The sequence below is a fragment of the Lipotes vexillifer genome, unplaced genomic scaffold (assembly GCF_000442215.2).
Source record: "Lipotes vexillifer unplaced genomic scaffold, Lipotes_vexillifer_v1.1 scaffold515, whole genome shotgun sequence".
NCBI lineage: Eukaryota > Metazoa > Chordata > Mammalia > Artiodactyla > Lipotidae > Lipotes > Lipotes vexillifer.
The window spans coordinates 762,290-775,300 of NW_006772017.1; the positions used below are offsets into that span (position 1 = coordinate 762,290).

Here is a 13,011-nt window from a genome sequence, read left to right on the forward strand (position 1 = left end):
GAAAGAAGAGCTGTGGCCTGTTGTCCCCAGAAAAGAGACCCTGTGAGGCATGGGAATAAGATCCACCTGCCATGTGCAGGGCCCGTATGTCAGCTAACCGTCTCCAAAGCTTTCTTCCTGCCTTGAGCTGTCTCTGAGTGTTAGGAGAACTGAAAACTGCCTTTTTCAGGAGACAGGAAAATTGCAAAGTTGGGTTCATTCCACAGAGTGAATTTCCATTTTTCCTGGCCCCAGAAATGCTGTGTCTGTCGGTAATTTTCTTTCTTGGGTCACAGCTCCCAGGGGAGCAGGAGAAAGGCCAAATAGGAGAGAAAATTTTTCAGTGTGTTTCTTTAGATCCTGGATTCACTCCCTGGCTCTATAAACAGAAGGGCTGCCCTGCTCCAGCCTTCCAGATGCAATTCCCAGATCGCAGCAACTGCACAGGTAGCTGAGCAGAGAGACCTGCCCTGGGCCAGCTTCAGAGACACAATTCTGAAACCGGTGTGCCCATGAGAAAAAGGAAGCTCTCTTTGTTAAAAAAAAAATAACCAGTGACAGAAGACTTTGCTTTAAGAGCTGGCTGAGTAAAAGCTTCTTTTACTAAAACCAGTGACCCCCAAATAACTTTAAGTCACCTTCCCCCTACCTATTGTGTCTATTTTCCAGCAGTTGGAAGAACTGTGGAGAACCAAAGGGATAGAGGTTGAATTCATTACCAGTTCTTCCGGAAGCTTTGTCTTTCTGCTGACCTGAAATAATTTCCATACATTTTCCTAAATATATGGGAGTTAATTGCCAATTTGCATTTTGGTTTGCGTATTCAGATCTCAAGATGGAAACATAAGCTCTTTATTTCTAGAAAAATAGACGAAGGAAAACTTCTGAAGCTCATTTTCTAATGCCCGAAAGGCTCATTGAAAACGACTCAATGATCTTTCTTCTCTAGCGGACTCTTCAAAAACATCTTAGAGGAGAAGCTCTCCCTCGGGTTTGGGTTGTTTTATGTGATTTCAGTTACATCAGAGAATTTATTCTCCACCCCACAGCCTCGCCAAATCATTAATTCTTTAAAGAGTAACAGGATTTTCATTTTGCCTGATATGTCTCCTTGTAGCCAATCTTGACGTCAGCGCCTTTTGTAAGCAGGAAACTATGAATTAGCACCCTGAATTTTCATGATGAGTCCCCTTATTGAGGCTCTATTAGGGAAAACTCTTCACGACCTTTGACACTAGCTTGCTCGCATTATTAATTTAAATGTCTCAGGGACATCATCTGCTTCTACTGAAATTAATGACAAATGAGTTCTGGAAAGTGGCTTCCAGAGCCGCCCTCATAAGAACAGTCAGGGGAAAGCTCAGTGTCTGAAACGTTAATTGAGATGTGAGGCTTAATAATGTGTGTTTAGCTGTGACCCTAAAATCTGCTCGCCTTACAACTTTCCCCATCTGGTGTAATTTGCTTTCTCCACTTGTAAAAATGCACATGACAGCGACAGCATGTATTGTGTGCCATGTTGCAACAATGAGGCCTCGTCTGTCACATGCTTCATTGAGAGAAACTTATTTCTCACCCTGTCTTTACCCAGTTTCCAACCTCTCATCACATTTTGCACTGGAGTTCTGCCCAAGCGCCATGCCCCAGCCCAGTTCCACTTTGGAGAAAGGAGATGATGGAGCCATACCTTGTACCCGGGTTTCCTCCCTCTTTTCTTTGGGATCTTCACTGCTGGTAAAGAACCAGCAGAAGCAGAATAAAGGTTATGAACTGCCATCTTCATAGGTGTTGAGTGAAGTGGGGGTCGGCCTCGCTTTCTCCCCGGGATCCTCTGAGACTGCATTTCTGCTGGTGCCAGTCTTACAGAAGGAAGTGACAAATCGCTCACAGGCAGAAGAGGTGCTAAGAATTAGTCCAGACACAAAGCAAAACAAAAACAGAAGTGTTTGTTTGGTTTGCAAGGCAAACATGGATCCGGTTTGGTGATTTTGGCCATACCTACACCTTAAGGGAGGGGAAAACCAAATATGAGAGAGCCAGGCACCAGTAGGAGCTTTTAAAGTGCTGTTGGGCTCCTGGTATAATTTCAAGGATAGTGAATTTCCACGGGACTATAGTGAAGTAGGGAAGACACTGGCTAGGTGAAGAGGACAACAGCTTCCCAGCAACAAGCACAACTGATGGCGTCACCAGCAAGGAGACAACTTTACCTATGTGTCTCAGTTTCCCAGTTCAACTCTGAGCTGAAATAATAACAGTATTAAATAAACACAGCCATTTTCTCACATTCACTCCTACCCTTTGGTTGGGTGACAGATTGTTATGACCCTTTTTTTCCCATGAAAGAAATTTAACAGTACAAATCAATTGGATTAATGTTGATTATGTCTCCTATCAAAATGTGGACAGAGATTTGCATACAGAGATGTTCATTTTGACATGATTCAGAACTGCAAAAATAAAATGGGTAGAGCCCAATAACAAGCAATAGGGGAATGGTTAATATATCTACAGAATAAAACAGTCAACTAGTTACAAGCCTTTAACAATACTCTTTTTAATAACATGAGGTTGAGTGAAAAAGCATCACACAAATTGCACATAAAAGTTATTTCAACTCTGCAAAAATTTATGTGGTGAAAAACTAGAAGGAAACGTGAGAAAATGCTGCCAATGGTAAAGATAGTGGGACTATGGGTAATTGTTCACCACATACAAATCCTTTCCCCCTCGTACTATAATATGCTTAGCATTAAAAATACTTATAATAAGCTTCTCAAGTAAAGTTGGCTAAATCTTGCAGCAAGAGGTAGTTGATCAACCTCAACCTGGAGAACGCAGCTGTATCATGAGCTCAAGGATCACATTTCCTGGAATGTTCAGGAAAGTGGCAGGTGGGACAGAACTTTAGACTTTAATTCAGGGGTGACGTTAGGTGATAAAATTCATTTCTGAGCATTAGTGATACCTAATAGTGGAAATGAGAGGCTCTTTCTCAAAAGGCTGCTGAAAGAGTTGGAAAAGACAATAGAAGCAATCCCTACACCCTGGTCTGGGCAGCACTGCAGGGACCAGATTGCTTTACTCAGGAATGAAAATATCAAATAGTGGGAATTCTTAAAAACATGACAGGGAAGAGACTCCCCTGGTGGCCCAGTGGTTAAGAATCTGCCTTCCAATGCAGGGGATGCTGGTCGGGGAACTAAGGTCCCACATGCCACGGGGCAACTAAGCCCGGGCGCCGCAACTACTGAGCCTGCACGCCACAACTAGAGAGAAGTCTTCGTGCGCTGCAGCGAAAGATCTGCATGCCGCAACTAAGACTCGACACAGCCAAAAATAAAAATAAATAAATAAGTATTAAAAATAAAAATAAAATAAAATAAATATTAAGAAAAACATGACAGGGGAAATCTGGGGTGTATCATGTATAGATGTAAGGTCACTTTGTTAATTCTCTGAATATTAATGGTATTCTATCAATGTCTTGATTTTTCTTAGAAATATCATACCTAGTAAATAGAATTTTAAAGCATAAATTTACCTATTGACTGTACTGTTAAATATTTCAGATAGATGGACAAGTGATTAAGGATACCAATTTTCCCTGTTTTTGTCAGTTTAAGAAAAATACTATATCTCATCAATTCTATGATGCATATTTTTTCACATATTAACATCTCTGAAATCAGGATGCACCCTAAAGCACTGTAAGCGTGTCAGAATTCCATAGGGAGCATTTTTTCTTTCTTAGTGGTATATGAAATAATGACGTGTGATATACTTAAAGACATCTTAGAGTCAAGGAATTATGATCAATGCAGATAAACCTATATGTAGACAAATATGTAAACATTAGACTATCTCTAGACTTAGTATCTCTGCTCCACAGTGCCAACAAATACCCAAATATTCATTTTCAAAAGAGAGGCTTTTAAAAACATTGAAAAACCACAAAAAATTATTCAGTAAGATTTTTGCTATGTGAAACTTTATCTGAATCCCATTTTGAAGTACCATGATCAAGTTTCTGCTTCTTCATAATTAGTTTATCTTTACAGATTTTGGAAACAGGAATTTTCCTAGTCTAGGACAAGTTTCTCTACCTTTCTACTTTCCTCTACTGAGGAGGTCAGCAATGTATTTAATAACATCAAGATCAAAAGTCAACACGAGAAAATCCACAATCAGAGAAGGCACTGAATTTCTTTCCTCTCATGAAAATGTGAGTCCCCTAAAAGGTTCAATTAGCATCACTCCTTCCCTCGTGAGCTGGGATACTCTGCTAACTGAGACACTCCCTCACAAAACTCTTCTTGTTGAACAGGTTTTGAAGAGTAAAGGAAGGGTAACAAACTAATGAGCACATTATCCTAAGAATTCGTATCACTCAAAATTACACTTAAGTATCCCCAAATTTCTAATATGCCAGAAATAATTTCCTAGGAAAAACAGTCATCTTTTAAACTGCATTCTTTTGTTCTACTTCCCTCTCCCTGGTGGGAGGAAAAAACAGGACTCGTGCTACTTGCCACTCCCTTCTATAGAAGCACATCCATCGCAGGAGTATGAAGGACCTTTCCAGATAACTAAATCTGATCAACGGACTTCATGCTAATGGAACAACAGTGAAGTATTTTTAGTGGAATACTAAGTACTGGTTAGTGGTTGGGGAGATACTTGGAGATAGGGCATCTTCCCACAGTCTCCTCAATTCACCATACCTGAATGAGTATGTGTTTCATCCATCAATCAGGAAGATGCTGTTCCCCAATTCCTTGTTACAAATATATACCATTTTAACACAAAAATAAATCCAATTTTAAGTAATGGGACAGAAAGCTGTTAAAAACTGAATAGTCTATTTTAACCATGGGAGAGTCTCAAAATGTCTTCTTGGAATAATTTTAGAGAGTTGGAGGAAAGCATCTACAAAATGATTCTTTCAATAACAGATCCAACTTCCTGCGCAGAGGAATTCCTCGTGTGGTTCAACCGCTGGCAGGCAGGCTGTGCTGTAGTGGAGGGGGTCCCCCATGAGTGCGGCGCTCCGGGTGGGCTACAGCAGCAGTGGCTCCGAGGATGAGGCTGAGGCCGGGGCCCGGGGCCGGCCGGGGACTGGAGGCCGCAGTCGGGGCCAGAGCCCCCTTCCCAGCCAGAAGTTGCCAGTACCCGACAGTGTACTGGACAGGTTCCTGGGCACCGAGGAGTGGCCTGCGGATGGTAGCGCAAAACACGGGCGCCGGGTGCTCACCTTTCCCCACAAGTGGGGCAACTGGGCCGCCCACATCTATGTACCATGTGAGTAATGCGTGAGAGGCACGTGGCTGACACTGACAGGTGCCCCTTATGGGAGGAAGCTGGCCCCAACCAGGAGGAAGAAGCCAGAAACCTTTGACACTGGTGGTGCGAAAGAGATTAACTCAACAGAGAGAGAACAAGTTTCAAGAACTAGGGGATTTTTCTGTTAACTTCGTTTCAGGTTTTCTGGTTTTTGTTTTTATATTGGGGTGTAGTTGATTAACAATGTTGTGATAGTTTCAGGTGTACAGCAAAGTGATTCAGTTATACATATACATGTATCTATTCTTTTTCAAATTCTTTTCCCATTTAGGTTGTTACATAATATTGAGCAGAGCTCCCTGTGATATACAGTTCAGTTTTGAATTCGTTGCCTGAAATATTTTTTACTAACCCTGTGTATAATGTTCTCTCTGCTCATGAGGATGTGACCAAGGGAGGGTCTAGGGCAGAGTGTCAAGGCCATCCCAGACTGCAGCTGTAGCTGGTACTTTATTTCGAAGAGGGCTGTAGGTGTGCTGGCCTCCAATCCCACCCCACCCTAGCCCTAATGAGTGAGTGGCAGGCAGAAAATGCCCAGGCTTCAGAGTCTGACCTCACTCCACTACCCACTACCCTGTGTGCCCTTTAGTAAGTTGCTGACTTCTCAGAACCTCAGTTCCCTAATCTCTAAAATGGGGATAGTAGTAATACCTATCCTCTAGGACTTTTGTGAAGATTAAATCAGATAATCTATGTCAAGTTCTTAGCACGATACACAGAGAACGTAGTGGCTCTTATTATTTTGTGTTAGATCAGGTAGTCTCTTGGAACCTCCATTTCCCCAACCACAGAATGAGAAGGATTCTCTATACTGCCTACTCCATAGGGCACTTGGGCAAATCGAGTAACTTATTAGGTGTGAGCAGACTATTAACCATGCAGCTCTAGTCACATGTTTGGTTAAAAAAAATGAATAATCTGTGAACATACAGTGGTGGTCCTTGTTGTGTTCTTTGTCTTTATGAACAATTAGGAGCATTCTAAATGTCTATCAGGAGATTCTAAATGTCTAATAAGTGTCTGATTAAAGAAATAACTGTTTCTGATTATGGGTTACTGTGGAGCTGTAATCATGAGCTTGATTTATGTAATGAGAGGAAGGCTGTCCAACATGTGGTGTTATATGGAGAAAGCCAATCGAAGAACTGGTATGCCCTCATCGTTTTTAACAAATAAGATATATACTTTAGGGCTTCCCTGGTGGCGCAGTGGTTGAGAGTCCGCCTGCCGATGCAGGGGACACGGGTTCGTGCCCCGGTCCGGGAAGATCCCACATGCCGCGGAGCGGCTGGCCCCGTGAGCCATGGCAACTGAGCCTGCGCGTCCGGAGCCTGTGCTCCGCAACGTGAGAGGCCACGACAGTGAGAGGCCCGCGTACCGCAAAAAACAAAAACAAAAACAAAAACAAGACAGTATCTTGAAGTGAGATGCTGATATAACAAAAATAAAAAAAAAAAAAAAAAAAAAGATATATACTTTAATACATGCACTGAGGAAAGCCTGGGGAAATAGACATCACATTTGACAGCCTTTATCTCTAGGGTAGTGTCTTGAAAGTGGGCCGTATGTGCCTGGGGAAGGGATCAAGATGATCCATTAGAGAGAAAAGTATTAAAACCTTTTTATTTATTTCTCTTTATCTCATCTTTTAAAATTTCTGTTGTTCCAAGCGTACATTTTATAACACATAATTTTGCAGTGCAGCACATGTTTGAAATTTATAAATAAATACACATTTATTGCGGGTAAAAAAACCCAAAAAAACCCAGATCCAGACACTTTGGAAAAGATGGTGGCAAAACTGCAGGGTCCCCAAAGTCTCCCTTTCCAAAACTAAGACATGAACAACAACAACAAAAAGTAAAAATAGCAAAGATCAATACTGAAAAATAAAGAAAGGTCCCAATCTTGGACTGCAATGGAAACAAAACAGACGGAAATTTTTTAGGGAAAACAAAATTATGGATGATAGACAATCACAATTTATCAAATATTTAAGGAAAAGGTCAAAACTAATAGCAAAGTAAAATACTCAAAGATATATTAAGAGTCTGTCATCAAGCATAAAGAACCTCTCTGTGTCTTAAGAAACTTCCTTTAAGAATGAACAGCAACGGAAAAATCTATAAGCATTTAGGCAGAACAAACAGCTCATTTACAATAGGAAAAATAAACAGGCTAGCTGTCTTCAGCTCCATTAGCCAGAAGATAATGGAATCACTATGGTGGCCATTTTTCCAGATATTTATCGTTGCCACACTTTCTCCCATCACAGGGCCTTTGCCTGCAATGCTCTTTCCTCCTGCTCTGGCTTAGTCCCCTCATTCTTCATCAATTAGCTTAAGGAAACTTACCCTGAGTTCTCATTAGGGTTCCCTAAGCTTAGAGTTCCTCAGCTGTGACTACTGCATGTAAAGCATCCACAATGGAACTTGGACAAGAGAAGCAGATGGGAACATGAAAATTATACCACCTGCTGTGCCTCTGATCTAGCAGTCACCTTTCTTCTGCCAGCATCCATAACACCGGGGTAGGCTAACCTGTCTGCTTGCAGAGGATAAAATTTCAGACCCTTCTCTGTTCTTCATATAGACTTAATAAGAAGTGGAAGGAGTCACATGAAGAAAATAATAGTTTCTGAAATTCTACTTATGCCTTAAAAATAAGATGAATAAATTAAAAGATTAATGTATCATTGGACAGATGGATATCTTAAGAATATAATTTTACCTAAATTATATTTACCTAAAAATATAATTTTTACCTATTAAATTAAAAGATTAATCTATCATTGGACAGATGGATATCTTAAGAATATAATTTTTACCTTAATTATATTTACCTAAAAAATATAATTTTTACCTATTAAATTAAAAGATTAATCTATCATTGGACAGATGGATATCTTAAGAATATAATTTTTACCTAAATTATTCTATAAATTAAGTGTAATCTCACTAAAAATCCAAACTGATTTTAAGAAAAGAAAGACAAAACAAAGGCCAGCAGGACAGACTTGCCCTTCTGGTTCTTAAAATGTGTTATAAAACTATAACAATGGCAGTATTATGGTACAGAAATAAGCGATCAGATTAATGGAAAAGTTAGTCCAGAAATTAAACATATATAAAGTTTCCATTTGTTTGAAATTTAGGATCATTTCAATATAATTTTTTAATTATATTTACCTAAAAAATATAATTTTTACCTATTAAATTAAAAGATTAATCTATCATTGGACAGATGGATATCTTAAGAATATAATTTTTACCTAAATTATTCTATAAATTAAGTGTAATCTCACTAAAAATCCAAACTGATTTTAAGAAAAGAAAGACAAAACAAAGGCCAGCAGGACAGACTTGCCCTTCTGGTTCTTAAAATGTGTTATAAAACTATAACAATGGCAGTATTATGGTACAGAAATAAGCGATCAGATTAATGGAAAAGTTAGTCCAGAAATTAAACATATATAAAGTTTCCATTTGTTTGAAATTTAGGATCATTTCATATCAATGCAGACAGCTCAATAAATAATTTGTGGACAACTGGCTATTAGAAATCAATAAAGTTTTAACTATACGTCAGCAAAATAGATCCTAGAGATATCTAAGACTAAAATATACAAGAATAAAAGAAACATTAAGAAGTGCTGGAGACCATATAAGTCAACATTTTTATACTCTTGGGATGGGGATGGACTTTCTAAGTATGATGGAAAACACAGGAAGTGGACATGGAAAGACTGACGGACATGACCACAAATGCTTTCATACAGCAAAAGTACAATCATGGATAAGGTTGAAAATAAATGAAAATCTGAGGAAACTATTTGCTACATATGGAGCCAACAGAAGGTTAATACAAAGAACTCCTTCAAATTATTAAAATGAAAATTAACACTCCAATAGAAAAATGGGCAAAGGACACAGACAACTCACAAAAGGCAGGGGGTGTGTTGGAGAAGGCAAGAAAAAAAAAAAAAAAGAAGAAAGAAAAGGAAGGAAGGAAGGGAGGGAGGGAGGAAAGAGAGAGGAGAGAAATAAATGATCAGTTATTACAAGAAAAGATTCTAAACTTCACTGGTAACCTTCCAAAAAGTAAATTGAGATATCATTTGACACTTATCAGATTGATAAATGTGAATAACCCTGATAATACTCCATGTTGGCAAGGGGGTAGAGGAAATTCCCATTTACTGTTGGTAGAAGTAGAAATTGGTTAAATTTTCTGGAGGACAATTTGAAAATCACTTACAAGCTTTATACGTGTACACTTCCTATATCACTCCTAAGGATTTATCCTAAGAAGGTAATCTGGGAAGACCACAAAGATAGATGGCCAAGGATATTCTTCAAACATTGTTTATGATAGTAAAACACTGAAAGCAATCAAAATGCCCCTCTCAAAGCAGCCGTCGTTTAGTAAATTATTTCACATTCATAAAATGGAGTACTCTGTAATTTGTGTGTATATACATACATACCTATATACATGCATTTATAAAGATTGCAAAATAGCATTTATAGTATGATTCTATTCATATCTCTTTTACATATACAGAGAGAGATAAATCTGCATGTGTTTAGGCATAGAAAGAAGTCTGAGAAAGATAATCATCAAAAAGGCTGATGGTAGTTGCTCTGGGCAGAAAAATATTGAAAGATGATTTTGCTTTCTTCTTTGTACCATTTTGCATTATTTGAATTTTTAAACCATAGGCAGAAAAATAGTATAAAGGGAAAATAAACAATGGGTGAATAATTCTCATTCTCTGGAAGTTTCTATTGGAAATTTGTGCTTCTTTAGATGGCCTTTCGTTTTCTTGTTTTCTAATGGTTTTGGCTCCTAAGCCACAGAACTTCACTGGCCACTGCTTTAACATCTCAAATAAATTGTAACAAAAAGGCAAAAGACTTTATAACCAATAATACAGAGAAAGTTGTTTCAGAGCTAAGAATGTCCATAAACAGATGGTGGACAGGGGTGCTTTGCTGGGCTCCTGAGAGAACCAGCTCACTGCGTTTACTGGCCTTGATACCACCTCCCTGCAGGCACTTCCACCCAGTTGGCAGCTGTGTTACTGCCCTTCCCCCAAAGATTTCCACTCATCTCCAAAGACCTTCAAAAGACCTCAAGTGCTGTCCAAGGACTTCCTAGCCATGGGCACATAATTTGATACAACCAACTATATAAATCATTTGAGAACTGTCAAAATCCCGAGGTATATATGATACCTCTGAATTTCTCTGCTTTCAGTTGTGGACTTGGGTAAATACAGACTGCCTCAGTTCACTTCAGAATTGGAAGCCATCTTAGAGCAAAGAGCTTTAGTAAACATTAAAAGATTCTGTCCTTAGAACAACCTAACATTCAAGTCTCTAAATCTCCAAGTTATAACTTTTAAGTGGTTGTCAAATCCTGCCAACGTATTAAATCAAGTGATTTGCTGCTGGTTTTCGAAGTCTCCCTCTTCTTATCAAAAAAAGGCTTGGCTAGAAATATTATAGCTGAAACCAAGAGAAACTAAGATCTGGTCTATGAATGTGGGGATGACAGTTTACCTGCTTGCCTTGCAGATCTAATACACATAAATCAAGATCCTGGCTAATGGTACTTCATCAAGGTAAAGAACAAGGAATTACCAAATTCAAAGCATACACCAGTCCCAGGGGCCACTGAGTCACCTAATTCAATCCTGAGGCATGTGTTCATGTATCCATTCATTCATTCACTCTTTCATTTATTAATACATCCAAGAAATATCTGTTGAATATGAAGTGAGTGTCAAGTATTGTGCATAGGCACTTGGATTATAGGCAAGAATAAAGAAAACACATCTCCCTAAGATATGCACTGTGGAGAAGCAGACAAGTAAGGAGGCAATAATAATATGTGAGGTAGATGGTATAACAAAGGTTTCCTTTGAAATGCTATGAGAACATCAAGGAGAAAAGAAATCATTTATTTTAATAGGGTTGGAAAGAGTGGAGGCAGGAGAAGCACAAAAAGGTGACATCAGAGCTAGGATTTTCCAGGCAGAGCAAGCTAAATGCACAGAGCTGGCGATAGAGCAGGTACGTTCAGGGATGTTTGGTGGTGCGTGGAGAAGGGATGGGCCAGCCAGACCGGAAGCAGGACCAATGGCTTTCTGTTGTTTCTAAAAGCATTGAGACGAGGTAGTTACAAGGCTCTCTAGCCTCCTAATGGACTCGAGATTATTTCCTTCTATTAACTGCATGGGATGGGTTTCTGACCTTGGTGTCAGTCATGCTCTCTCTCACTGTCATTTTAAAGGTACAACCAGAAGACAGCCCTCAGAATAGGAGAAAATATTTGCAAATGAAGGAATTAATCTCCAAAATATACAAACAGCTCATGCATCTCAATATCAAAAAAAACAAACAACCCAATGAAAAAATAGGTGGAAGACCTAAATACACATTTCTCCAAAGAAGACATACAGATGACCAACAAACACATGAAAAGATGCTCAACATCACTAATTGTTAGAGAAATGCAAATCAAAACTACAACGAGGTATCACCTCACACTAGTCAGAATGGCCATCATCAAAAAATCTACAAACAATAAATGTTAGAGAGGATGTGGAAAAAAGGGAACCCTCCTACACTGTTGGTGGGAATGTAAATTGGTACAGCCACTATGGAGAACAGTACGGAAGTTCCTCAAAAAACTAAAAACAGAATTACCATATGACCCAGCAATCCCACTACTGGGCATATATCTGGAGAAAACTATAATTCAAAAAGATACATGACCACAGCATTCATTGCAGCACTATTTACAATAGCCAGGACAAGGAAGCAACCTAAATGTCCATCAACAGAGGAATGGATAAAGAATATGTGGTACATATACAGAATAAAATATTACTCAGCCATAAAAAAGAACAAAATAGTGCCATTTGCAGAGACGTGGATAGACATAGGGACTGTCATACAGAATGAAGTAAGTCAGAAAGAGAAAAACAAATATCGTATAATATTGCTTATATGTGGAACCTAGAAAAATGGTACAGATAAACCTACTTGCAGGGCAGGAATACAAAGGCAGAGGTAGAGGACAGACGTGTGGACACATGGGGGGAAGGGGAGGGTGGGATGAATTGGGAGATTGGGATGGACATATATACACTACTATATATAAAACATAACTAATGAGAATCTACAGTACAGCACAGGGAACCCTACTCAATGCTCTTGTGGTGACCTAGACGGGAAGGAAATCTAAAAAAGAGGGGATATATGTATACATATAACTGATTCACTTTGTTGTACAGCAGAAACTGACACAATATTGTAAAGCAACTGTATTCCTATAAAAATTAATTAAAAAAAAAAAAAGTACAACCGGAATCTTATTTTCTCTTGTTCTGGGGGCACCATGTTGCATTCACCATAAGCCAGAGTCTCTGGCATCATTCTTTTTTTTTTTTTTTTTTTTCCGGTATGCGGGCCTCTCACTGTTGTGGCCTCTCCCGTTGCGGAACACAGGCTCCGGACGCGCAGGCTCAGTGGCCATGGCTCATGGGCCCAGCTGCTCCGCGGCATGTGGGATCTTCCTGGACCGGGGCACAAACCTGTGTCCCCTGTATCGGCAGGTGGACTCCCAACCACTGCGCCACCAGGGAAGCCCTCTAGCATCATTCTTTTGCCAGCAGCCTTG

The 13,011-nt window shown here is 39.4% G+C and overlaps 1 protein-coding gene and 1 pseudogene across 1 annotated transcript in view; one reads left to right on the plus strand and one right to left on the minus strand.

The window, feature by feature from the left end:
- The window catches only part of SCML4 (Scm polycomb group protein like 4), a 59,275-nt gene extending 57,453 nt beyond the window's left edge, over positions 1-1,822 (minus strand). The window contains exon 1 of the mRNA XM_007447251.1: positions 1,667-1,822. Coding sequence (XP_007447313.1) covers positions 1,667-1,822 — 156 coding nt within the window. The remainder of the gene's footprint in view (positions 1-1,666) is intronic.
- A 3,193-nt stretch (positions 1,823-5,015) lies between these two features.
- On the plus strand, positions 5,016-5,288 carry LOC103082627 (U6 snRNA phosphodiesterase pseudogene; annotated as a pseudogene).
- Positions 5,289-13,011: the final 7,723 nt, after the last annotated feature.